Source organism: Theobroma cacao, chromosome 5, assembly GCF_000208745.1.
Source record: "Theobroma cacao cultivar B97-61/B2 chromosome 5, Criollo_cocoa_genome_V2, whole genome shotgun sequence".
In the NCBI taxonomy this organism is placed as follows: Eukaryota; Viridiplantae; Streptophyta; class Magnoliopsida; order Malvales; family Malvaceae; genus Theobroma; species Theobroma cacao.
In genome coordinates, this window is record NC_030854.1 from 36,360,123 (window position 1) to 36,386,156 (window position 26,034).

Genomic DNA, 26,034 nt, shown 5'->3' on the forward strand with positions numbered 1-26,034 from the left:
TAAAAAATTCTTGAACCATTTCATTTTATACGGAAAAAATAATTATTCTTTTATTATATTTAAAAGGACCACTATTTATTTATTTTATATAAATAAATTCTCAACTTTAATTAAAAATAATAATCAATCAAATATACTATTATTGGTGTTTTCTATTCAAGTGACATGTGTTGTGATATAGTAATTACGTGACAGCTTATATGAATGGTCACAATTGTTTCATCTTTTCAGCAATTGAACCATAACTTTCCATTGTGTTAACATCTTCAAAACCACACACTCAACAAGTTTACCATCAAAGCCATGGTGCTGGCACAGAGTTGTCATAAAAGAACTGAGAACCATTGGTTTCTTTTCCAGCATTTTAGTCCATTGACAGACAACCAAATGCTGCATGTCTTAAGCTTGAAGTTTTCATCTTGAAGTCTCGAGGCTTTATAATGCAATGGTGGCTTATATCATTGATGAACGAAGAGAAAGAAAAAGAGAAATTTCGCATGCAACCTTTCAGTTTGGGAAATGGACTAAGCTAGGCCTAGGATAATTCTGCTATCTGACCTTGAAGCCCGTTGTAGGTTATGGCTTGCCCCTCATGGGTTGAAAACCAAGCCCAAAGTGCCATGGTGGATGAGGGATTGGCTAGGACGAAGCAAACAAACAGAAAGTCAGAAGTTTCATTACATAACAAAAGAGATATTTTGTGAAGATAACGAACTTTAGTTGCAGATGAACTAAGCTATTCACTTCCAAAGTCTCCAATGGAAGCAACCCAAGTCTAAACACCATGGACCTAACAATAGCTACAACAAAGCAGCCTACACTTTCTCCTTCCCTCTTGGCTTCCACAATCAAAATCATCCAAATTCCGAAAAGTGGAACACTTGAATGCCAACGGCAAAGCCCATTTCAAGTCCTCGCTGAACACCCCACCCTTGAACAAACCAGGCAAATCCATGCTCACATGGTCAAAACCCACTTCAACCACACCAAGTTGAGCCCTTCAGCACAATTAAATTTCCTTATAACATCTTATACTAGAAACAGCCAACCCCACAATACTCTTGCTATCTATGCTTATTTGAGAAGAACGGACTATGAAGTTGATAACTTTATGGTCCCTGCCATCCTGAAAGCTTGCAGTTTTGTTTCAATGACCCAATTGGGCAAAGAAATACATGGTTTTGCACTGAAGAATGGATTGATTGAAGATGTTTTTGTAAGTAATGCTTTGATCCAAATGTATAGCGAGTGTCGGAGTGCGGTATCAGCCAGGTTATTATTTGATAATATGGATGAAAGAGATGTTGTTTCTTGGAGTACTATGATTAGAAGCTATGTCAGAAGCAAATTGTACAGGGAAGCATTGGATATTGTAAGAAAGATGCACATTTTACAAGTAAGGCCTAGTGAGGTTGCCATGATTAGCATGGTTAACTTATTTGCAGAGCTCAAGGATATTGAAATGGGAAGGGCAATGCACGCTTATGTTACAAGGAATCTTGAGAAAATGGGTGTTCATTTGACTACTGCTTTTATTGATATGTATGCCAAAAGTGGGAATTTAGCTTCTGCAGGACTGCTTTTCCATGGATTGAACCAGAAAAGTATTGTTTCATGGACTGCTATGATAGCTGGATACATTCATTGCAATAAATTAGAAGAGGGAGGGAAGCTTTTTGCTAGAATGATTGAAGAAAGGATAAAGCCTAATGAGATTACTTTGCTGAGCTTAGTTGTAGAGTGTGGTTTTGTAGGGGCTTTAGAACTGGGAAAACAAATACATGCTTATATTTTGAGAAATGGTATTTGTGTGTCTTTGGCTCTTGCTACTGCTTTGGTTGATATGTACGGGAAATGTGGGCAGATACGGAATGCTAAAGCAGTCTTTGACACAGTTAAGAACAAAGATGTTATGATCTGGAGTGCTATGATTGCAGCTTATGCACAAGCTCATTGCATTGATCAGGCTTTGGATCTTTTTGTCAAAATGAGGGACAGTGGAGTGAGACCTAACCAAGTAACAATGGTGACCATGCTTTCACTTTGTGCAGAGGCTGGAGCCCTTGACATGGGCAAATGGGTTCATACTTACATAGACAGGCAAGTGGTTGAAATGGATATGATATTACAAACCGCACTAATTGAAATGTATGCGAAGTGTGGAGATATTGATGGGGCTTGGAGACTGTTCAGGGAATCTAAAGATCAAGACATTGGCATGTGGAATACAATGATGGCAGGATTTGGAATGCATGGTTGTGGTAAGGAGGCTTTGGAGCTATTCTCAGAAATGGAAAGAGTGGGTGCGAGGCCTAATGATATCACATTTATAGGTCTTCTTCATGCTTGTAGTCATGCTGGATTGGTGAAAGAAGGAAGGTTGTTTTTTGAGAAAATGGTTCATGACTTTGGCTTGGTCCCAAAGGTCGAACACTATGGGTGTATGGTGGATCTTCTTGGCCGAGCAGGACTGCTCGATGAGGCATATGAGATGATCAAAAGCATGCCAATAAGGCCAAACACCATAACATGGAGTGCTCTTCTTGCTGCATGCAAGCTTCACAAGAATACCGTGTTAGGGGAAATGGCTGCAAGGCAACTTGTGTACCTGGAATCTCAGAACTGCGGTTATAATGTTTCAATGTCAAATATATATGCAGTGGCAAACAGGTGGAATGATGTTGCGGGGGTAAGAAAAGCAATGAAGAACAAGGGAATGAAGAAAGAACCAGGGCTTAGCTCTATCGAAGTAGATGGATACGTTCATGAGTTCATAATGGGAGATAAGGCACACCCACAAATCGAAAAGATAAATGATATGGTATCTGAGATAGGAAAGAAGTTGAAGGAGGCAGGGTACATGGCAGACACATCTGCTGTCCTACAAAACATAGACAAGGACGAGAAAGAAACCGCCCTCAACTATCACAGTGAAAAATTGGCAATGGCTTTTGGCCTCATTAGTACAGCTCCAGGCACACCAATCCGGGTTGTTAAAAATCTCCGAGTTTGTAACGACTGTCATGCTGCAACTAAGCTGCTGTCTAAAATCTATGAGAGAGTAATAATCGTACGTGATCGAAAACGCTTTCACCACTTCAGAGACGGAACCTGTTCCTGTGGAGATTACTGGTAGCGACCCACTTTACTCTGTACGTTCCAAGAATACACTGAAAATATGTACAGATCAAAGAAAAAAAGAAAGAAAGGAAATTACAGTTCTCTCTAGTCTCTTCACTTTTAACCTTAATCATATAAGTAGACATTGAATCAGTGGTTTGTTTCCCTCCTTCAAGATGATATTACTTTCAATATCAGTAACCACCTTGAATACGGAGGTGATTAGTTTTAGACCGTAGATCCTTCTTTTAGCCCTTTGGAGAGCATTTCTGCCAGTTGTGGAGTATAGTCTGCCAGGAATTTAGAAGCATAACTAAATGACTAGGGTCTTAAACCCATTCTGGTTTCGAATTCCCAGAATCTCCGGTTAAAGCTATGTTTTGAAGAAGGAAACCAAATGAGAAAAACATGTTGAGTGAAACCAGTTATCCATATGAATTGTATCCTTTACAAATGTTTGACACTAAAAGCATATTACATTTAGATTAACAGATGACCAATCAACAATTGCAATTTGTTTTCCGGGTAAGTTAATATCATCAATGCCTTCCAGACGATATTAAAGAAAAACTGCTAACCGAGCCACTGCTGACAACGACGGTCGCCACTAGCCCCGACAGAATGCCGAATGCTGATCTTCTCAGTAGAATACTTTTGCTGAAGCCATTCAAAAGCATTCACGTCAAGTTTCCCAGTCACTGATTTCCCCTGCTTCCTACGTATTTGCTGCTCCCGAACAGAAGCCCATAGTTTCTCAATGGCATCCCTTTGTCGAGATGTAAACCTTGCTACATTGTCAAATGCAAGCTTTACCAAGATGTCTATAACTGTCTGGCACCTAAGAAGAATAACACATGTTTAATCCCCTAAAACAAAAATCAGCATAAACAACCATATGGAAGCAGAGTTTCCTTTTCTTTCAATTATAAGCAGAAAACAATGAACGCTTACCATGGAGTTTTATAACGGCGGGCAGCAATCTCTAAACAAGTAATCAAGGCTTCTCTCTGTGGCTTGAGAAATCTCTTAGTCTCTTCCTCATCCTCTTTCCTGCTCTTGGCTGCCACATCTTTCTTTCCCTTTGTTCTATCATCCTTTTTGCCAGATCTAGGAATCAGAGCATCAAGTCCAAAAGGATCAGACTCATCTTTCTTATTTTCTTCAGCTGGAGCAACTATAGCCTCTTTGTTGTTATCATCATCATTGCCAATTTCAGTCTCATCTTTCAGGGTAGCAGCTTCATCTATGTCATCATCCTCAGTTGCAATTGGAAGACTAGATATTGCATCTTTTAATCTACTAGCTGTTTTAGAAAACTATTACGGTTCACAAAACAACATATAAGCACACAGTCAGAAATGAATTTTGGTTTTGTACGACTAAGAAAAGGGAATCAATTCAAAATAGTATTGTCACAAAACATTTTACTTGTGCAAACAACCTTCTCTAAAATTCAGGCACATTTACAAGAACATCTATGTTTCACTGCAATGCTTAAAAAATACACTCTACAACACCACTTAAACTATTCCAAAATCCCCACTTTTGCATGCTACAAAAAGAAAAAAAATACAAAAAAAAAAACCCACATAAACTAACATCGGCCTGTATAATAGTCTCTATGTTGCCTCTCACAAGGAGTACTCATGCGAAATGATTTTCCAAGAAGAACATATCTTGAATAAGAGCTCTTGAAAAAAAATATATATATCTTGAATAAGAGTACAAGCAGTCATGACCTCTGCATGCATCTAAAATTCTTGAAAAGCACAACAAATGGAATTTATAGAATTAGTATGGAATGTAAAACCTTTTGCATATCCTAACACAATTTTGTTACCATGATGTACATAGAAAATCAAATAAGTCATGTCTGACAATGTTGTGGTAACAAAACATATTAAAAAAGTAAAGTACATACCACAAAGCTGTCATCAGTTAATAAGTCATTTGCCACCACTGCCCTAAATGTCCATACAGTCAATTGGTTCTTCTGCTTCTTGTTTAGGTACTGCAAGAAAACAGCATATAAGATAATGCTCAAGGGAGGAAAAACAATTTTAGGGTGTCATACAAACTAAAATCATACTTCAGCTGCATCTTGTGCTGCTGAAAACAGTGAATGATAATTGCCTCCCACTGAAGGATCAGTACAAGAAGTTGTTGATGACATTGCAGCCTCTAGTATAGCAAAAAAGTGATCACTAGTTCCAGCCTTCACACTTCCAGCTTTTATCAACTGTATCACAAGCTTTGAAGCCTTAGCAAACTTGGTGGGGTTCTTGATATGTGATGCAATCTTCTGCATTGCCTCAATAACTTGTGTCTCTGAGGCATCTGTTGTGGTCTTAAATCTCAAGCGCTTTTCTGGTGCAGCAGCTGGGAAGTACACTGCATAACAAATCAGATACTTTCAGAAAGATTTTAGCCAAAAAGAAAAAGAAGCTTCTTTGAAAAGTAGAATAATCAAATAAGAGAATTATTTACAAACAAACAAATAAATAATTTCATACAATATAAAAATCCTTTAAAAACTCTAATCCTGCTTTCATTTCTTCCTAGTCTCTCTCATAAACCAAAGAAGAAAATACTCGTCTAAGTGCATGTTCATAAGACTCCAAGGCCACACTAAATTACCATCCCCAAAGTACTTTTGTCCAAAATGCCAAACTTAGTAACCTCATAAACGATAACAAAATTACTTCCAGAATTCATGCCCCAATAATCCATAACCCAGAGTTTATTTTACCCTATCAACGACAAAAATTTACCAAAACAGAAAAAAAAAAAAAAAAAAGGAAACTTTGAACTAAATTATGCTGTAAAATCCCAAAATTACCACCTAAAACCAGCTTCCTAGTCTCCAAAAAGCAGAACCCATTTCAATTTCCACTTCAAAGCAAATAAAAAAAATTGCAACACCCAGAATTAAAAATCAACATAAAAACAAAAAATTCATCAACCCTCAACAAGAAAACCAAATGTAAAAATTGTACAATTTATAGGGTTCACCTTCAGGGTTAGATTCTGTAGGCTTATGTCTCTTAAGAGCACTTTTAAGAACTGGATTTGGAGAAGCTTCCTTGTTGTCGTTGCTGCTACTTGTCTTTAAAGACAAAAGATTTTGATCTCTGCCTTGTTCTTCTTCTTTTTTTTCTTCTAGTTGCTGTTGTTGAGAAGGAGGTGGTAACCCTTCAAACAAGTTGTCACCCATTTTTTCTCAACCTATTCACCAATTGTTTTTTTCTTCTTCTTTTTTATCTGAATGGATTATTAAACTCAGAACTTGCAAGATCTTTCTTTTTGAAATTCTATAGAAAATATGCAGGGGAAAGCTCCCTCTTTTAGTGTTCCTCTCTCTCTCTCTCTCTCTCTCTCTCTCTCTCTCTCTCTCTCCTTTCTTTATGGGTTGTATGGGCTTTGGGTTGTGATATGAAAATAAAGTCGGACGCTCCTTTACCGTACTTTGTAGCCCATTTATGTCTTGGGCTGTAGGTGTTGATTCATAAGGAAGACATTGATTTGATTTCTTCAAATTGAGGCTTAATGTTCTTGATTTGAATAATTGAGTTTTTTTTTTTTTTTAAATTGAGAGAAAGGAGGTTTGAACATTATTTTTAAGTAGAGAGACCATGCACTAATTAATGAGTCAAATATTCATATATGAATAATTGAATTTAATTGGTCAACAAATCTAATTGTTTTGGTTAGTAGGTTAATTAAAATAATAGTTCCTAGTGAAGGTTCAACTACTCTGCCTATTAAACTGACTAGTGCCTTAACTTGTGATGTAAACATTATATCTTTATTCTATAGTTAATATATTTATTTTTAGCTCCCTTTTGTCATTACCTTGAGCACCCCTTAATAACTTTTTAATTTTTCTTAATATAATCTACTTTTAGCTCCCTTATGGACACCACTTAATCATGTTTCGGGTTGGGATAAATTTTACATTAAATGAGAAAATATGGTATTATATCTACAATTTACAAGATATCATATCATATTGTATTATAACACATATTTGGAAATACTTTTTTTTTTACGGGTTTTCGATAAAATTTCAATGAAAAACTTTGTCGAAAATGAAAAATTATAACAAAAGACAAAAAAATCGACCTCCTCACATGATTTTGAGTTTGATTGATAATGCCAAATATCAAAATTGATTTTCTCAGGTCAGAGGATATAGAATATTAGAAAATTGACCCAAGCATGACATATTCCTAGTTTACATATAAACCAAAAATCCATGCCATTTCTTAATAATTACACCATCATACTTTGACCATTCTCTCTACAAGGAACTTGATGCAAAAAAACAAGAGCAATCAATTAATCAGTATCCAAGAAGGGACGATGAAGCTTTGAATAAGACATACCGGCCTCATTATTAAATTTCAATAAGAGTAAAATACATCTATGTGCCATCCCATAAGTTTGACCATTTCATACTAATGCAGGATTACATTCGAGTGGAAGGAGGGTACATAAAATACTAAATGAGAATTATAATTATAAATGTTTCCGGTATAATGTTACCGGGTAATGTTTTTGTCATGTGGAGAAGCTACAATTTTATGAAGATGCATTAAATTGAGTTCATAAGAAGACATTTTAACAGTTAAAATTCAGAGACTTCATCTTATAAATTTTATGTTGAAAATTTAATATAAACGAGGTGGAGTTTATTAATTGGAAAAGGGAGGCGATCACTTCTCATTATATAACTCGAATTTCTTAAAGAACAAAGACAGGAAATGCATTGGCAGGAGAGAAAGAATGGGGATCCATTGGCAAGGGAAGAAAGATTTGAAGGTAGTCAACAAATGCGGGCATGCAAAGGATAATTGTGTTGAGGTACTTGGTAGAGCTACCTTCAAATGGGGCTGGTAAAAAGGATGCACATGGTCATGCAAAGAGGGCTGGCAACTAGATTTTGCTGAGTAAAGTGTATTTCTCAAACATGCAAGTTTAGCACTGACCTCTACCTGTTCTAGTTGTAATATTAATGAAGTTGAAAGACTTGAAGAAAGTTCATGAACTTAATTGACTGATTACATATCAAAAAAGAAGACAAAAAGTACCCAAAGCGTGTCTGAGCCTGCACAAATGAGTATATATCATTTCCAACATGCAATATGCCAATATTTGACAATGAATATATTACAAAATCTTTGCATCAGCTACATATTATGTCGGGACAAAAGCAAAGGAGTAAGACGTGCACCCCACTTTCTCACGCGCACATGAATGACCCCACTCTCCCCAAAAACAAAACCCTAAATATTTCCCATCACCCCCCACCATGAAATTTCTTTCTCATTTCTTTATTGGGTTAATTGTTCAAAGAGAAAAGAGAGAGAAAGAGGGAGAGAGAGAGAGAGAGAGTTTGTATAGTAAAATACAAAGAAACCCCAGCTCCCTAAGACCTTGACACACCCAAAACCAAGGCCAAAACACGCTTTGAAGAAAAAAATCCAACAAATTCTCGGAAATAGAAAAGAAATTTTTATTTTCTCTAGAAAAACAATCTCTGCAATTAAGTACTCTTTTCTTCATTTTTTTTTTTTGGTTCATTTGTTTGGACCTCTGTTAGCCCTTTGCCCTTTACAATTCTTTAGCTTTGATCAGTTTCAGTTTCACTTCTTTCCACTAGCTTCTCTCTCTTTCTCTCTCTGCTAACTTTTCTAGAGAGCTGAAAACTTGAAAATTTTTCCTTGCTTCTTCTGCCTTTCTCTTGTTTTCACCCTTTGATCATTCTTAAGCAAGATCATCAGTCAAAACAAGATCCAAAACCTGTTTTCTATTGCTTTGTGATCTTCTGTTGTTAGTTCAAACTTCAAAAAAACCATGGCTAATCGGTGGTGGGCAGGGCAAGTAGGACTACAGGGAATAGAAACATCAGCTACTTCATCATCTCCAATGAAGAAACCAGATCTGGGGATATCCATGACAAACAATGGAGAAACGGGAAGTGGAGGAACTGGGGAAGAAGAAGAAGAAAAAGAGCATAGCGACGAGCACAGGGAAGGTGCTATAGAAGTCTCCACTCGTCGTCCTCGAGGTCGTCCACCAGGCTCCAAAAACAGGCCCAAACCACCTATTTTTGTCACTAGAGATAGCCCTAATGCACTAAGAAGTCATGTTATGGAAATTGCCAATGGTTCTGATGTAGCTGAAACCCTAGCTCACTTTGCTAGAAGAAGGCAAAGAGGGGTTTGTGTTCTTAGTGGAAGTGGAACTGTCACTAACGTGACACTCCGGCAACCTTCTGCTCCTGGTGCAGTCATGGCTCTTCATGGTAGGTTTGAGATTTTGTCTCTGACTGGTGCTTTTTTGCCTGGACCAGCTCCTCCAGGGTCAACCGGGTTAACAATATACCTTGCTGGTGGGCAAGGGCAGGTGGTTGGAGGTATTGTAGTAGGGTCACTGGTGGCATCAGGGCCTGTTATGATAATAGCGGCAACTTTCTCTAATGCTACTTATGAGAGGTTGCCTTTGGAGGAGGAAGAAGAAGGAGTTAGTGGTGCTCAAGGGCAGCTTGGTGGTGGTGGTGGAAGTGGCGGGTCGCCACCAGGGATTGGCAGTGGCAGTGGAGGGCATCAGCAAGGTGGGATAGGTGGTGCTGATGGTTCAGGATTGCCAGTTTATAATAATTTGCCACCAAATTTGGTTCCCAACGGTGGTCAGCTGAGCCACGAGGCTTATGCTTGGGCTCATGGTGGAAGGCCACCTTATCAGTAAAGAGAAGAGGAAGTAAATTAAATAGAAATGCTTGTGAGAGGAAAGGATTCAGGTATTTAATTTCTATTGAATTGTTCTGATGAGAGATATATATTAAAGAAAAGAAACTAGGCCAATATTTTGTAAATTTTACAACAACTCACATATGCTTTCACTTGCATTTGCAGGTCGAATAAGATGTTTTAATTTCTTGATCTTCCACTTTCTCTTTGTTCTTTTCTTAATTTATCCCATTTTCTTTTATCTGATGATGGTAGTGCAAGTTCGGGGCTAAAATAAGATTAATAGCATAATTAGTGCCTTGATCTTTGAAAAAAAGATTTATAACTTTGGGTTAATATATTAGATTCATCATATTTTTAGCCTTTGATAAATCCAAAGTTAACAAATTAAAGACTAACTTCCTAGCTAAAGTATTAATGGTATAACAATAAAGCAAGAAGATATATTGTTGCTACTTAAGAAGCTTCCATGGCCTTTGCAGCTGCTTCCACTGCAATTCAGCTAGCTTTCCATGATCTTAATCTTCTTTTATACATTTTTGTCACGTTTGGAAAGGTTTGTTTACAGAGCTATAATTACGTTAGGAAAGAAGATGCTAGTACGTTCTCAGTACTGATGGAAGTTTTCAATCAAAAACTGTACATATTTCGCAGTTCTTTTTTCTTTTCTTGCGTCATTAAAAATGGCTGAATCCCAACTAGTTACTAAGTTGCAGAAAAAGAGGGAAGGTAGGTGATGTCTGTTAGCTATAAATGACATTTTTGTATTTTTCCACTGAATTATGTTGTTTTCCATTTCCTGTACATATCACATACAGGAGGCGCAGCTGCTGCCAATTGATGCTTATGCTTGATCTTTTATATCTGTTCAAGCAAAGATTTTGACTGCAAATACTACTATTTTAATCTTCTAAAGCTGTTTATGAATGTGTCATGCTACAGAATTAATAACTGATAACAAGCTATAGTAAATCAGCAACAGCAATAGCAATAGAATTGTTCATTTGTCAAAAGAGGGTGCGAGTATCATTTCTAATTCGATGAACATGTTTCGAATCCATAATCACAAGGATTAATTCAGCTTGAGATGGTAAAATGATTGAGTTGGAGGTGAAAAATGAATAAATTAAATGTTTGGAATTCGATTTTCATCAAACAAAATTTAAATTCAAACAATATCCGTGTTTCACAGGATTACATAGATACTTGTTTTTTATAATATGACTTTATTAACCCTTCTAATCCGTCAAAAAATTAGAAAATACAAAGAGAATTACAGCAATAATAAGTCAGACTAATGTTACTTATTATAAGTTCATTGTTTTCAATTACATTTACAAAGTTTAGAAAGAAAAAAACAAAAGAACTTTATCTTATATTACCTTCCATGTTTGTGGCTTAAACTAATGCTATAAGCTTAATTAACATGATTGATTTCCCTGAATCATCCGAAGAGAAAACTAGTGTCAGAAAAGAATAATTAGTAAATTAGAAAGCCCTCCCCCCCTTTTTCTCTTTCTTCTGCTTCTATTCCTCCATTAATTTCCACACCACTTCAAAGCTCAACATGAAATGCAACGGAAAAGGGGTGGGTTTCAGTTGGAAAGTGGGAAAGCAGGCATGCTTCATGGCATGCGGTGCTATGCAAATTTTTAAGAAGTGAGAAAGTAAGAAAGCAAAGGGCTCCAAGGGTACCGTAATATATACAAGGAAAACTATTATATGAGAAAAGGGAGCATGCACTTCCATTGATGCAGTCACTGTGTAGCTCTGGTGAAGGTAACAACTAACAACCATATTAAATTTTTTTGTGCATCATCCTCGACTTTTGAGCTCTTTAGAAAATGTGACTATGTTCCCCATTGAATTGTCAACGATTTAGGATTTGGGATAATTTTAAGGTTCAAGTTTCTGGTCTGCTTCTTTGCCATTTTTATCTCAGCAAAAAAACATTCTCAATATACAGCAGTGAAATTGTTGGAGAAATCTTGGGGTAAAAACTTTACAACTAGTTGATTGCTTTTGTTCAATTCAGTCTGCAAAAGGAACATAAATGACAGAAGAGAAAACATGGTGCAATGAGCATTTGAATTTTAGGCACACAGTCTATACCTTCAAAGTAATTACTAGTGCATGTGACTACTGTTCTTTCAATATTTGCATTTGCACAAGTGCATGTCGTGGGATCACTTAATACTACTAGACCAGTGAAAACTCGTTTGTTGGTGGCTATTAAAAGTCATGCTTCTTAAGTTCCCAAATACTCATTGCTGGCATGCTGCACAGAACTTAACAATAAGCTAAAAGCATGAATATGACTCGATAGGAGCAAGTAGAACAATTACAGCTTTCTAATTTCATTTTCCTAGTAAGAAAATTAACTGTGCAAAACCTTTATCATCTAAACATGAGCCAATGTCAAAAGTAATGGTGAAGTCCTTAAGAGTTGCATTCACAGAAATCTTAAACAGCATATGAATGTGAATGATTTCACTATGATGGGGGACAATGCAAAAAGATGTTAGCATATAACAGATAATAAAATGGCATTAGAATCTGGTTTCTTGAAATCAGGTTTTTGAATTTGTCCTCCTCTACCTAATGAAACTTAGAAGAGGGTGTTAACCACGGCTGCACAGTCATCATCCTATGACAATTTGTTAAACTAAAGAAAGGTGATGAATGCATCTTAATGGCAAAAGACCAGCATGATGTCCTCAAAAAGGCTGTTTTCTTAACACTCAAAGGACTCTAAGAGTTTTAGCAAACATCAAGGACCCTCTTCACATGGACTCACATGACATTGTTAATGAACCTTAGTAATATTTTTACCTAGTTACTTGCATACAACATTCCAATGGCAAAGCACTGATGGTGATGGAGCCCACCTCGGATTTAATAATCAAATCTTCTTTATTAAAATGACCTTCAACTGCAGCCAAACAACAATTAGCTTCTCCTTTTCCTGCACTAGTTGTCTTTCTGAGTGTAGTTTTACCAATATCTGCAGCCCGAGCTCCCCTTAAAAGTTGAACAAGCTAATTAACTATAATACTTCGAGGAGGAATCCGGAAAATTGGCATTAAGGAAATGTGGACCACCCAAATAAAGCCTAAGCTGTATAATGAAAAGCAACATGATTAATTTATTTAACATTGATAATGGAGAATCATGCATCAGCAATGGCAATTTGAGAGCATGTTCACTTTCCAAGTCTAAAATGGTGAATTTTTTAATTTGCTCGATGTACCTGCCGTGGGGTACACGTTGTCCTCAGCGAATTAGGTGCCATTTGACCTAACTTTCAAAATCCTCTGCGGCAAGATAATCTCAAATTACTTTGAGTTTCCAATCAAAGAACACCACAATCTTGCCATTGACCACATTTTCATCATCTGCCAAAGCAGGAGTACTTTAGTGCACTCACTTGTTTAATTTCTGGTGAACTATTTGTGACACAATCCTTATCCTTAAATTATAGCACCGGTAACCAGCTCCCAACATTCATCTCCTTGAAGGGCACCTATAAACTAGAAAAGCAAGTTAAACTTAAGAAGAGTCTACTAAAAGAACGAGTCAGATTGACAAAACCCTGCCATTATCCGCAAGTTTTCTTGTTTGTTTCATTGTGTTATCTTAAAATTTTTAATGAATTTGACAATCCTGTTCCTTACAATCTCTATTTCATGCTATACTGTTTTTTCTCTCAATAAAGAAGAAAAAAAATTATGACGCCGTTGCCGGGGATCGAACTCGGGTCACCCGCGTGACAGGCGGGAATACTTACCACTATACTACAACGACCTTGTTTGGATATGACCTCTATTTTATTCTGGTTGCTTATAAAAAACTGAGTTTTATCCCATTTTGCTTAGATGTAAATAAAAAATGACCTTCTTCTCATCTGAATAATAAACATACCTTAGAGATCATATATATAGTTCAAGAGAAATTAATTAACTACTTAAGATACCTACCATTCCAATTGACAACTCAATGTTTCTTCACAATTTTGGTTCATCTATGCAAATATCTATGTCATTTTGCACTTTTAAGTCAAAGCAAAAGGTTTTTGCAAGTAGTAGATGTATATTGCTTCCTTTTTCTTCATCTCTTTTTATAACAAATTCCTTTTGGCATTGTGTCAGGTTTATAGTAATTATATTAGTTTCAGAGCTTGGATTTAAATATGTAGGATAATTACTATTAGGATATTAGAGTAGGCAAACAAATATTTCCATGCTAGGGCTATGTTTCTCATTTTACACGTTTATCCAACACAATAAAGGAAAGGAAGCTAGTCAATTTGACAACTTTTGCCTAGTAAACAACTAAACGATGCTCATTCAGTTTTTCCTTCAACTGTCGGTAGAAAAACCTCTAATAAATGATACATCAACTCCCCATGTATGGAGACTAAAGATTGCTGCACAACGAAATAGAAAAATGAAAGGGGACAGCAGGCTGAAGTTATGGTTTTATCCTGAGGTCTTAATCAATGTAACGAAAGGAGGGGACAGCTATAGTTTTTGTAATTACTAGCATTCTCTATGTTCATGACTATATATAATTAAAATATTTCAGTCATTTATGTTTCCCTCCTAAGTTTTAATTGTAGTTTTAATTAAAGTTCCATGGAAAATCAAAATCCTCCATTGATGGGACCCATATATCTGTTATAATTCAATGATGGGATCATATCATGTTGGGGTATGTGATGTGAGGGTACTTTCAAATTTACTTCCTATAAGATTCTGTTCATCTATGTATGATATGCATGTCTATATAGTCCCAGATATCATATATTGAAGTCATTTAACTATGGAAATTGTTTTCTCCCAGCAGGTTATCAATCATTAGATCCTGATACATGGATAATGATGCATCTCGGGGATCTAATGTTGGATAACATTTAAGATGCATGAGAGGTTTATCATGTTTAATACGGAAAACTAATGTTCTGACAGCCAAGATAATTGACTTGAATCATTGACATATCAATGATAAATAACTGATGTCATGGTTTATATCTAGGAAGAAGTGGGTGGAAGCTCTTTTAATTCAGAGACCAACAACAGTATCAGCATTTATGTAAGGGCACAGAAAGTTTCCTCGAATCCTAATATACAACCCAGCAATTAAGCCAGCCTAATACACAACACTAGAGTTGCTTTAATATGATGTGTTTATACTCCATTTGTCTTAGCTTTCTTCATCTTAACATGACCCTTCACGCATGGAAATAAAAACTTAGCAAGCTAGAAAGTTACATGTAGACTTACTCAGAAACCATCATACTGGGGCAGTAATAATGCCATATAAAATCTTACCACTATTTGCACAAATAAATAAAGGATGGAATTTCAATCTTCTGCTCTTGCATTCTCCAAATTACTGATGTGTAATAAGCTGGATTTGTGGAGCTCTGCCTAACAAAGATAAAAAGAGATTTAACCATATTATTATCCATAAAGGATGCTGGAAAAAAGCGGGTGGAGGGTACCATTGATAAGTATCAAAATATATTGGGGGTTAGTGTGATATTTTTCCCATTGTATCTGCAGCCTACAATTAAAATACAGTGCAGATATGGACAAATGTAGGAGGGGACAAAAGATGGGCTGTTGGGGTACCAATTTCAAGGAAAATGGTCCCACTCAAAAAAAACCGGATCTAGTTGATGACTGATAAAGAATTTACCTACGACATGTGGCATGAAGTGAGCATTCTAGTTCCCAGAACCACCTGAAATTCCGCCTGGATTTTAGGTAGCCTGAACACTACCCAATGCTTTCATGGAGTCATTGCACTGCCAATCTAAAACTTCAGAACATTATTTTGATTGCATTCATTGGTGTGTTTCATGCGTTTCCCTTACAAAAATTTTAAACAAAAGATATGCAGAAGCATCCATGGTCAAAACTTGAGAAAACGTTATGCACGCAACACTATGATGAATGCATGGGGTTAAGACTATGGTAATTATCCACCTTCTTCCCCACCGAACAATAAATAAATGGGTCGTTTGTTTTAGGGGGGGAGGGGGCTGTTGGGGCATTCATTTCTTGATTTATGCATGAAACTTAGGTCAACTTCGTTACATTCTTTACATGCATGAATGCCTTTAATATGAGGAGCCTGGAGTAGAGAAAGAGATGGTTGGATGCATTTACTATGTTCTTCATTTTTATTTTGTTTTCTGGATTAAAATTATAGATGATAAGAGTATTGATTATAATGTCAACCTAAAGAATAACTAAATGACAGAATTACTAGGAAGTGGCATACCCTGCTAATCCTATATATAGAGGAAGCCAGGAAAGCCACTATAATGTTTTCAATCTCTAGCTTCCAGCACCTGCTTCCACCATTTCGCAAGAATTTATTCACACTTGCATGCTATGATGATTCATGCTCGCTAACAAGCTCAACATATATTCTCATGATAATTTTCTGAAAGTCGAATACCACAATTCTTTTCCAATTTATTTGCTAGACATGAAGGAGAATTCTATTTGGTGTGCCTGCTCCGAAAAGTACTTGAAGGACCGCCAAAGGTAGCCGTATTTACTAACCTAATTCTCAATGTTGTGCCAGCATGGCCAGAAGATACGAGTAATTGAAAACAGTGAGACCTTGTGGATTATTGGTCAGGCCTCGAACATAGATGATGACTGAGAAATGAGCTAAAATCAATTCTGCATTCACATAGAAATGTATCTGCATAGCGGAATGATAGCATGTGCCTATGCAGTACACTGCATATGAATGGAAGAAATGCATACACAAGAGAAGAGACCAATGTCCAAAAGCTCAATGAACAACTAAATATAGCATTGACACATCTCTCCTGTATTGACAGAGATTCAAGAGGAATTCTCATATGCTAGGTTGCAGTTATTGATATGACACTCCAGATATAAAAATTCAATTAACAAGTGTCCAAGGCCCTAAAATTGATTTTGGCTTGACTGAGGCCTTGTAATATTTGGCATATGAATTAACTGTTAGAAGTAGTATGAGTTCTATGATACTCTGAAGGTTCAAATAACTTCATCTTGTGTTCTCCACGATCTGATTGAATGTCACCATTTGCAGGGTCAGCTGTCACAAAAGAGATTAAGGATGACTTATGGGAAAAGTGACTGTTGAATCTCAATTTTTATTCATTGTACGATGTCCTCTACATGAAATTGGAAGCCGAAACAGGCACACACAGGGATAAGCAAGGTCCCTCAGCAATTTCCTGCAGCTTGTTCCAAGAATCAAAAGGAATGCAAAACTTGCATAGGTAAGTTAGTTTGTCGATATTCTGATAAGCAAAAAATCTGTCACCATAAGCTATATGGAGAGAAGAAACATGCTCATCTATTCATTCATTATGAATAGTAATAAAAAAAAAGTCTTTGTATTTCTTCAAACAGTACCTCAAGAAGAGCCTGGCCGATAAATGCATGTGGGCTTCTGGAACTTACCATGTACCCATACTCTTTGCATGCTCTTCCCATTTCGGCGATTCACTGACTTGACGCAACAATATTCAATCTCAAGCTGCAAGTGCATAAATAAGTTAACATTCAAAACAAGCCAGGTTTCTATCTTCAGATATGACCAATTAATTATAAAATTATAATTCCATGCCCTATGAAACTCAATCAAGAAAGTGTGATTTGCTTTTAAAATTACAATGAAGTCAGAGAAAAACTGCACACAAATGCACTAGAGAATCATTCTAGATCAAGATGACGAAAACATTTTTCTCAGTTCCAGTCTATGCAGCAAAAATCAAACTGAGGGTGATGAAGCAGATTATCTCATGCACAAGTCCAAGTAACAATAAGTACAAACTTAAATTTACCTAATAGCTAGAATTTTGTACCTCAATGAAGCCAGCACAAATGAAGAGATTTCTGACAGTATCCGGACAGAAAAAGTAAGAACGAGTGCCATCTGATCTCATGTATTCCCTGAATCTAACTCTTTGTTCTGGTTTGAAACGCAGCATTGTCATATCATAGAGACCTGGATTCCATCAAATTGAACCTTTGGTAAACTGATTCTGGAAAAAACCCTTTATTTTATTATTCTCTAAAAGAATTAAATTTGGCCAGAAAGAACAAGATCAGATGAGAAAATTGCTATGTAAAACATTTTACAATAACTGAAAACCGCAGCCTAGTTATTTGTTGATCCAATACCATAGTCCCTAAATAAGAGCAGGCCACCAGGTTTTAAGACAGAAAAGCACTCTCTGATGGCTGTTGGCATTGTTTGAAGTGGTACTGCTGATAGTGTGAATATCTGCCACATTATGTAACAAATGAAACATATTAAAATCTATATTTCATAATATTGTGTATCTATTTTTCGATAGTAGAGTGAGCTCAGAATACTGGTTTTATAAGGGGGGAAAAAGATGCAGGTTGCAGCATAAAGGACTTGTACATAAAAAGAAATCAGGAAGTCTATGCAAGTAGCAGATATTAGCTATGCAAGAAGAACTCGTAATATAAGTTGCATTCCACCACCATTGCTCAAGCCATGCATGAATTTGCAGACTAACCATGACTCAATTGTGCACCAATTCATGTCATTCTAGCAACAATTTAAACAACATGAGGTGGAGTCCCAGAAATATGCAAAAAAGCATATACTTAAGGGAAAAGGGAAGAAGAATACTAAACTATCTTCTTTATTTCCAAGAAAATTAAGATGTCTATTAGCATTGACTATTAAAACATTGATGAAATTAAAGATGCATACCAAGGTAATAAAGTCCACACCACCAACACAACATATATCAGTTTCATGGGTTCTTTTTTCTCTAATATCTGGTAGAGAAAAAAACAGAGAATTTAAGTTCATAATATTAGCAAAGCGAATAATCTGAGGAAGGAACAAATGAAAGAAACAGGAGAGGTAGCTACCTGAAAGGTAATTTTGACCCTTGAGTGCAAACATTTCTCTGCAATAATCACATGCCAAGCACTTTGGGAATCCAGTTGTCGCAAAATCACAATAGAATGGGTGGAAACGATGCTCAACTGAAATTACATTACTGGCAGCTACAAACTCTTTAGCCCTCTCCAGGGTCTCATTGCTACAGTCACATGCGTATAGAATAATTTTCTCATTGCCCCTGAAAATATATATTGAAGGCATAAGTAGAGGAAAAAAGATACTTCGATGATTCAATATTATCATCCAGCCCCAATTTCTCCATACTGCAAAATTCATCTTCACAATGAAAATTCAAAGAACAGTATCTCAACTTTCCACAATGTCCTCTAAAGTGTGAAATTATGAATTTAAACTTAACATTCAACCAATTTCTTATGGTCTTATCCTGAATAATGAAATAAACTTTTGCAGAATACACAGTTCACCTCTAACTGAATTACAGAACCAAACCAAAGTAATCAATTTAGATTAACCGCTACTCAAGACATAACATTAGCCAACATTCAACCTTTCTGACTACACCCATTCCAATTAACTTCACAAAACTTGAAACTCCATACTTTCAACACAAATAGTAAAACATTAAACTTTCTTTCATTACTATATAAACCAATGCTATTGCAAAGCCATCATCAACAAATTAGGAGCTTTCCGCTAAACTAGTAAGTTTAGTATATAATACAAATTTTGTCCAATGTGCAATTGTTCACCGACCAAAAGACCAACAATTATAGCAACATTAAAACACTAATAAAATTATTTTGAGGTTACCGCAATATAGGAAGGGCAGTACTACCATTTCCACACCCAACCTCCAAAACCTTACAACCATCTTCACAAGAAACCAGCTCCGGAAATTCTTTCAACAAGTACCTTCTTTCCTGTATCCAAAGAGTACCCATTTAAGCTTACACATAAAAAAACTAAAAGCACCAAATACCCAGAAAAATAAGAGGAAGAAAGAATTGGGTTTTTCGTTGTTGTAGGCAAACCTTGAAGAACTTGCCAGAAGAGTGTTGAATGTGAAACTTTTGCCATGCTTTAAGTGAATCTCTTGAATGGTGTTCTTCTTGTTGTGGAGAAGGGAAAGGGAGAAGATGGTAGTTAAGAGAAGGGTCGTTTTCTATTTCTTGTCTCAGAGTTTCCCAGTTGAAGTCTTTGGAATGGTACTCCGAAGCTTCTGTTTCTGATGCACTCATCTTCTTGTCTTCAGCCGTGTCTGGTCGGTTCAAAGTTTAGAATCCTTTGAGCTTTTATACAACCAAAATGTTCGGATTTTGGGCTTACATTATTTGTTTGCTGCCACCAACCCAAACTTGGCCCCAAAATTTTAATTTCATTTTCTTACAAAAATTGAAAATGCTATAAGTATTTTGACTGGATGCTCTCAGCCATTAAGTCTTTATATTAATGTAGAGTTCCTTTGAGATAAATGATTGATGGATTGATGGTACTTAGTGAACAAATTTGGTGTACAGTTTGTAGCATTAGTGAGGAATTTGTGGAATCTACGCGTTGATGGGTTCAATCAATGGTTGCTTCCAGCATCCTGTCCCGAGAATTTGTGCTCCAAAGTTGATGCTTCAGCTTAACAGCTCAGCTGGTAAAGGTTTTGACATTGACAAGCTGTTGCTAAAACTGAATCATCTTGCACATGTTCGAGGACATCAGGCATAAATGCCAATTTAAGCTGTCCATGCAGTATGCAACAGTGTCGGCACATAAACTCCGGGCTTCAGACCCTGCATAGATTGCAGTCTGATGGCAGAAAATCAGATAGCACATTGGCCACTGAATAACTATCTCGGGAATCCTCCTTTCAGATTTCCACTCTTGTTTCATGAATGAGATTCAACCATTTCTGGATTATATTCCCTAGATGCTACCACAATAGCTTAGATCACATTAACTGTCGGTCACTTGCACAAATGGGAAACGAAAGGTAGAAATTAAGAACGAATGATAGCAACTTGAGATTCCTGACTCCAAAATTCAGCTTAATGCAGTGAAGTTTTTCGATAATCAATCAATTTATTATCCTGGCTTGGTATTCTGCTGATAATAAGTGCTGAGTTGCGCTCATGTATCAGATAGGAAGAAAAAGAACTTGAAGGTATACATTACTCCTTACATTTTCAATTTTGTAAATATCACACTAAATTTGATTTTGGTATTAAATATAAGTGTACAAGTAACTTTACCTCAAGTCATTCCATAAATTCAATGAGCCAAATGGTTAGCAAAATTTAATGACTACATTTTGGTATACCATGGAATTGCAGAATGCAAATGCTGTGTTAAAATCTCTATGCAGTGACTGATTTGGAAAGTGAACTGACTGACGACACCTAAGGAAAGGAGAAAAGTAATCAATGCCAGAAAACCCTGACGACTACCTCCTCATACCTGCAGGCCAATGATCAAATCAGAGGTCCTGCATACAAAGGGGTATACACCCCATTTACCTAAGCATGAGCAGCTCCTCAAATCCCTTCCCCTGCCCGTTGCAGAACTCTTTGAATCTCATCTGCCATCCCTTGCAATACAACTGGTTTCTGAATAACTGCATTCATTCCCATTTGTAGGCATCTCTCACGCACATTATCCTCAGCACTAGCTGTCAAGGCTATAATCAATGGCCAATTATGGCTGCGATACTTACGGATTCTCATTGCCACTTCAAATCCATCCATTTCAGGCATGTGAAGATCCAAAACAACAATTCTGAACGAATTTTCAGCATGGCTGACTGCACTAAGACATTCAAATCCAGAAGAAACAGAAGTCACTTCACAACCAAGCTTCTCTAACAGCTTCTTGGTCACAGTCCTGTTTATATCATCATCATCAGCTAGTAATACTCGAAGACCTCTGAACCTGGAGTTGAAATTTGGTTGCTCGGTGGAGTTCACAGATGCAAACGTGGTTCTTTGGATATATGGTTGGATTTGAAACCTGAGAAGAAGGGTCATACTCTGTGCAAACCCAAGAGAGTTTGTGGATACCCAGATATTACCTTGCATCATCTGCAAATACCAGACACACAATATATCATTAATACATGTAATGCAATGGTGATGCATCATACTTCAATAGAAGAAATGACCGGTTAAATGACAAAAGGTAGAGAAATCAAACTTTTTACTCCAGCTGGAAGAGAAAATAAAGAGTTAGAACACAGATTTGAGTGCATCAGCAGGGCTCAAAGAACGATGCCCTTTCAAAATTTCTATAAAATCTTCAATTGAAACATTGAATTATCTTCAAACCACAATTGTTCCACGCATCCATTTTCTCTATACGTGGTGTCAATATTCTCAAATAGCTTCCATCCAAGGAATGTATGCTTTAATTCTGTATTTATATAAAGAGTCTGAGTTTTGTCATCAAAAAGGGCTTCAATGCTTGAAACATATCCACAATTGCATCACTCAGACTCCTTCATATGAAAATATTTCTCCCCAAAAGCTTAGAGGCATAAGCAACTGTTTTTTCACTTGCTTTTTGTATCCAAACACCAAAATATGTAAAATTGCCCAAACCAGATTAAAGAAGCCCAATGAAACCGGCAGCTTGCTGCAAATGCCCTGGCCAAATGACACCAGACACTTACAATATAAAGCTCGGGAAATCAATTGCACATATGACATTAGTTTTAAGCAATTAAAGCAGTGTCTTCCAATAGTTCATACAGATAATAGTTTTTCTGCGCATCCAGGAAAAGCTGAAACAGGTTTTTGATATAACAATAGCATGTCCAGAAATAATATACCACTAAAAGTTGGGAGTCAACAATAAAAATGCAATAAATAGCTGGAAATTGTTTCACATGCCTCGAAAGTTTCAACGATCATACACAAATAACAAGGTATAGAATTGACAATAAAAAATAGAAACAGAACTGGGATATTCACCTGCACAAGCTTTTTACACATATTGAAATTCAGGCTCTCCTTAATTTCATCATCGTTATGCCTCCCACCAGAAGAATGTTTGGTTGAGACTGATTCATCTGCCTGAGAACTGCCCCCACGAATACCAATTTCAATCCTTAAGTACAGGTAATTATCTTGTGTGTTTGATCTCCATGCATTTATTTTGTCATTCTTATCCTGGCTACTGACATCTGATAAAACCCGAAATAAGACAGTTCCTCCTCCGTTATTGACGTCCAGTAGATAGCCAACCATATGCAAAATTACTTGAAAAGTCCTTTTCTCATCACCAATCACTTGGTGAGGCAAAGAGCTCTGAACACCAACTTCAAAACCAAATCCTTTATAGACAGACAAACACTTGGCAAGGCAAGAAGCTTCTTTGATCATGGAATGTAAGCTAAAAGGTCTCATATCTAGCGGGAATCTTCCATTATCTTTTGCTGAAATCTCCATCACATCATTTATCAAAGTTGAGAGAACACTGCTTGTTTTAACCAATGTGTCAATAACAATCTTCTGGTTGAAATTCATTTTTTCTTCTTGAAACACTGAAAGTAAGCCCAAAATTGAGTGCATTGGTCTCTTCATACCATGGCTCATCACTTTCTGAAAAGAGTTCCTTGCTTGGCTGGCCATCATTGCATTCTTTCTTGCCTGCTGTAACACACAATTTTGCTGACTCAGTCTTTCTCTCATTAGCTGAGATTCTTCAAGAACTGCAGCGTGGGACAGAGCTACAGCTACCTGATCAGCAACCACTTCAACAATCTCCATTTCCGGCTCGCTCCAACCCTGGTTCGAACTTGGAAGAACCAAGACCAGAATGGCATAGCAAGTCTCTACTGATTCTGGTGTTCCCCCTTTAAAATTAGAACCGTGAAGCATTGGCATCCTAATTGCTGCAACAGCACCTGCCTCATCTGATCCGCTACCACTTGCAAGCCCAAGTGCTGAGTCTGGCCTCAGGATTCTCACTCCTTCACTCTCTTTTATCTCCATCACATCAGGATCATTAGTTGGGATGGAATGAAAGCTCCTCGAAGAACTTGCTTTCAACTCATGAGTCAAATTCATCAGCGATCCATTCTCATTTGGCATCCACACTGCGCAGTTGTACAAATCCAAAGTCTTCGAAAGCTCAACCAAAGTGGTGTACAATATGGTATGCTTATCCAGGGATTTCCTGATTTCATGTGTTAACATTCGAACATGTGAACTGGCTTCCTTCTTCTTCTTCATCATCCCAACCTCTTGATCTAACTCCAATACATTTTGCCTCAAGAAAAGCTCCCTGACTTTCACTTTGAGTAAGAGAGGGATCAGAGTTAAAAGTGTTATTGCAGTGGCACATGAAACAAGGGCTGTAAGGAATTTGGCAATGGTGACAGATAGCATCAACTGGAATGAGTGGGGACCATAATAAGTCCATCCGTTGAGAAGATGAGTCAACCCACAAAGCACTATAAAGGCTATAAACTGAAGCAGGACCCATTTGAAGGGGACGCTCGAACAACTAATGAAGTAAAGCAGTTCAATAGGTATCGAAAAATATGCCACAGCAATCAAGAAATCACTCACCTTCTGGCACTCCAAAATGCTATGTATACTCCACAAGCCCTCATCATCACAATTACAATTTGGAAACTCATTATCAGTGGCAGAAACCGAGATCACGAATAAAGAAATCAACAAGCCCTGAGCTAATGCTCTTAACATTGCCACTCTGGTGAGTACTGGTTCAATCCATAAGTGTAAAATGTCAAACTTTCCACACCCCCAATACACAGAAATTTTGTATTCAACTCAACAAAGAAAATGCAACTCCCTCAACTATACTCCCATAGCTGAAAGCTTCAAGCATTCATTTCCTCCAGCCAAGTCCTTTGCAAAGACAATAAAATCCCATCTGCAAGAATTCAAGATCTATAACAGTACCCACCTTCTCCTATTGAAGCAAGCAATATCCTTTCCCTAGATTTCAAGATCTAAAACACCCCATCTGCTCTAAACTCCAAAAACTCCAATCTTTCTATTCATTCCCTGCAATCAACTATTGTTTTATCAAGTCCCCCCAGGACTTCACTCTACACCAACAAGGGAAAAGAAGAAAGAAATTCTTAAACAAAGAAGACTTTTAATAAAACTTGCAACTTTCTTCAACTGAATGACATAACCTTCAAGGAAACCAACATCAAGACACAAACGTCAACCTTTCTTTCCCAATCTAAAACTCAAAAGAGAAACAAGGAATCGAAGAGGAAAGATAAAAAAAAAATGAACCAACCTTTTGGTAGAAAAAGTAGCACTAATCTCAATCAACACCAAATGAAAACAAAAAACTAATATCTTTTTCAACTTCTCAAGTGAAAATAACGACTACCCATTTTACCAAATCTCCACTTTCTTTTTGCAAATCCAATCAAACAACACCACACTTTTTCTTTGCCAACAAGATCAATTAAAAAGCTAATACTATTTACATAAAAAAAGAAGTCTGCTTTAAACAAACCCTTCACAAGATGTTTATAAGAAAGGAGCAGAAGAAAGATTGAAGACAGTTTGAGATTGAAACATCTGTCTCTGCCTCTTTAAGATTGAAAACAATGTTTGACAAAACAGACATGAGGGACAGAGAGAGAAAGAGAGAAGGAGAGAGAGTCCGTGTCCTAAAGTTCCTAGAAAATAGTAACTCCCCAGAAGGACACGACCCCAAAAAGGAAGAAAGAGCTTAGTGTGGGACCCAAGTTTCTATGTGAAGAGAACTTGGACACTCTCTTTCCCTTTCTTCCTTTCCCAGTCACACAAAACATTTGTTTTTGTTTTGTCCACAATAATATAATAAGTATTTTTTCAATAATTATATACAAGTATTAATAATAATAATAATAATAATAATAACTACTCTGTCTACGTTAAATCGACAATTTTATATTAATTTTCCCTTCCGCCCGATTTGGTATTGTTCAGGCCGTGTGGATACCAGGACGGATTTGCTGACGTGGCAACATTTGACCGTTAATGCCTTGACGGCTGCAGTTATGAGGTGGAAGGTAGAACCTTACCCACGTGGGGCACGTGATTCGGATGTGGTTTCCTGATTTTGGGTTTGGATTTGGATTTTCCATATTTTGTAGGGCAGAGAAGAATATTTTTGGATAATTATAAAAAAATATATTATAATTTTGTGGAGTATCTTAATCTTTACAAAGATTTTTTTTAAATCTAAAAATATCTACAACAGTCTATCCGCTTTCCCATCCTTT

General features: G+C 36.8%; 5 protein-coding genes and 1 non-coding gene across 11 annotated transcripts; 2 read left to right on the forward strand and 4 right to left on the reverse strand.

Moving 5' to 3' along the window:
• Nucleotides 481–3,273, forward strand: LOC18600118 (pentatricopeptide repeat-containing protein At3g12770). Its single transcript, XM_007030414.2, has one exon. It carries the CDS (start codon nt 785–787, stop codon nt 3,134–3,136), a length of 2,352 nt encoding a protein of 783 aa, XP_007030476.2. The 5' UTR covers nt 481–784; the 3' UTR covers nt 3,137–3,273.
• On the reverse strand, nt 3,519–6,493 carry LOC18600119. Its single transcript, XM_007030415.2, has 5 exons — nt 6,133–6,493; nt 5,210–5,511; nt 5,042–5,131; nt 4,072–4,436; nt 3,519–3,958 (listed from the first exon to the last, which is right to left on the reverse strand). Exons 1-5 carry the CDS (start codon nt 6,332–6,334, stop codon nt 3,694–3,696), a joined length of 1,224 nt encoding a protein of 407 aa, XP_007030477.2. The 5' UTR covers nt 6,335–6,493; the 3' UTR covers nt 3,519–3,693.
• LOC18600120 (AT-hook motif nuclear-localized protein 19) lies at nt 8,492–10,064 on the forward strand. Its single transcript, XM_007030418.2, has one exon. The coding sequence runs from the start codon at nt 8,977–8,979 to the stop codon at nt 9,868–9,870; it is 894 nt and encodes a 297-aa protein (XP_007030480.1). The 5' UTR covers nt 8,492–8,976; the 3' UTR covers nt 9,871–10,064.
• Nucleotides 13,605–13,676, reverse strand: TRNAD-GUC. The gene has a single exon. It is a non-coding gene; the product is annotated as a tRNA-Asp (tRNA).
• LOC18600121 (methyltransferase-like protein 6) lies at nt 16,555–20,060 on the reverse strand. Of its 4 annotated transcripts, none has more exons than XM_007030422.2 (8): nt 19,826–20,060; nt 19,605–19,714; nt 18,800–19,011; nt 18,636–18,703; nt 18,071–18,173; nt 17,752–17,894; nt 17,348–17,423; nt 16,555–17,124 (listed from the first exon to the last, which is right to left on the reverse strand). In XM_007030422.2, the coding sequence occupies exons 1-8, from the start codon at nt 20,030–20,032 to the stop codon at nt 17,108–17,110; spliced, it is 936 nt and encodes a 311-aa protein (XP_007030484.2). In that variant the 5' UTR covers nt 20,033–20,060; the 3' UTR covers nt 16,555–17,107. The 4 variants fall into 4 exon arrangements, with proteins under 4 accessions (XP_007030484.2, XP_007030483.2, XP_007030482.2 ...); XM_007030421.2 differs by having other exon boundaries at nt 16,555–17,118; nt 17,300–17,423; XM_007030420.2 differs by having other exon boundaries at nt 17,300–17,423.
• Nucleotides 20,984–25,439, reverse strand: LOC18600122 (protein EIN4). 3 transcript variants are annotated; one of them, XM_018122032.1, is made up of 3 exons: nt 25,056–25,431; nt 22,748–24,945; nt 20,984–21,859 (listed from the first exon to the last, which is right to left on the reverse strand). In XM_018122032.1, the coding sequence occupies exons 2-3, from the start codon at nt 24,485–24,487 to the stop codon at nt 21,317–21,319; spliced, it is 2,283 nt and encodes a 760-aa protein (XP_017977521.1). In that variant the 5' UTR covers nt 24,488–24,945; nt 25,056–25,431; the 3' UTR covers nt 20,984–21,316. The 3 variants fall into 3 exon arrangements, with proteins under 3 accessions (XP_017977521.1, XP_007030485.2, XP_007030486.2); XM_007030423.2 differs by having other exon boundaries at nt 22,748–25,431; XM_007030424.2 differs by lacking the exon at nt 20,984–21,859 and adding an exon at nt 21,866–22,420 and having other exon boundaries at nt 22,748–25,439.

Excerpts from the sequence above, each read along its gene's own strand:
- LOC18600118 (XM_007030414.2), top strand. The coding sequence starts at position 785 with ATGGACCTAACAATAGCTACAACAAAGCAGCCTACACTTTCTCCTTCC.
- LOC18600119 (XM_007030415.2), bottom strand. The coding sequence starts at position 6,334 with ATGGGTGACAACTTGTTTGAAGGGTTACCACCTCCTTCTCAACAACAG. Across the intron at positions 4,437-5,041 it reads TAACTGATGACAGCTTTGTG|TTTTCTAAAACAGCTAGTAG; the intron begins GTATGTACTTTA and ends GAACCGTAATAG. Across the intron at positions 3,959-4,071 it reads CGCCGTTATAAAACTCCATG|GTGCCAGACAGTTATAGACA; the intron begins GTAAGCGTTCAT and ends TATTCTTCTTAG.
- LOC18600120 (XM_007030418.2), top strand. The coding sequence starts at position 8,977 with ATGGCTAATCGGTGGTGGGCAGGGCAAGTAGGACTACAGGGAATAGAA.
- LOC18600121 (XM_007030421.2), bottom strand. The coding sequence starts at position 20,032 with ATGAGTGCATCAGAAACAGAAGCTTCGGAGTACCATTCCAAAGACTTC. Across the intron at positions 19,715-19,825 it reads CTTCTGGCAAGTTCTTCAAG|GAAAGAAGGTACTTGTTGAA; the intron begins GTTTGCCTACAA and ends CTTTGGATACAG. Across the intron at positions 19,012-19,604 it reads ACTGCCCTTCCTATATTGCG|GGGCAATGAGAAAATTATTC; the intron begins GTAACCTCAAAA and ends ATATATTTTCAG.
- LOC18600122 (XM_018122032.1), bottom strand. The coding sequence starts at position 24,487 with ATGTTAAGAGCATTAGCTCAGGGCTTGTTGATTTCTTTATTCGTGATC. Across the intron at positions 21,860-22,747 it reads TGTGTAAAAAGCTTGTGCAG|ATGATGCAAGGTAATATCTG; the intron begins GTGAATATCCCA and ends TGGTATTTGCAG.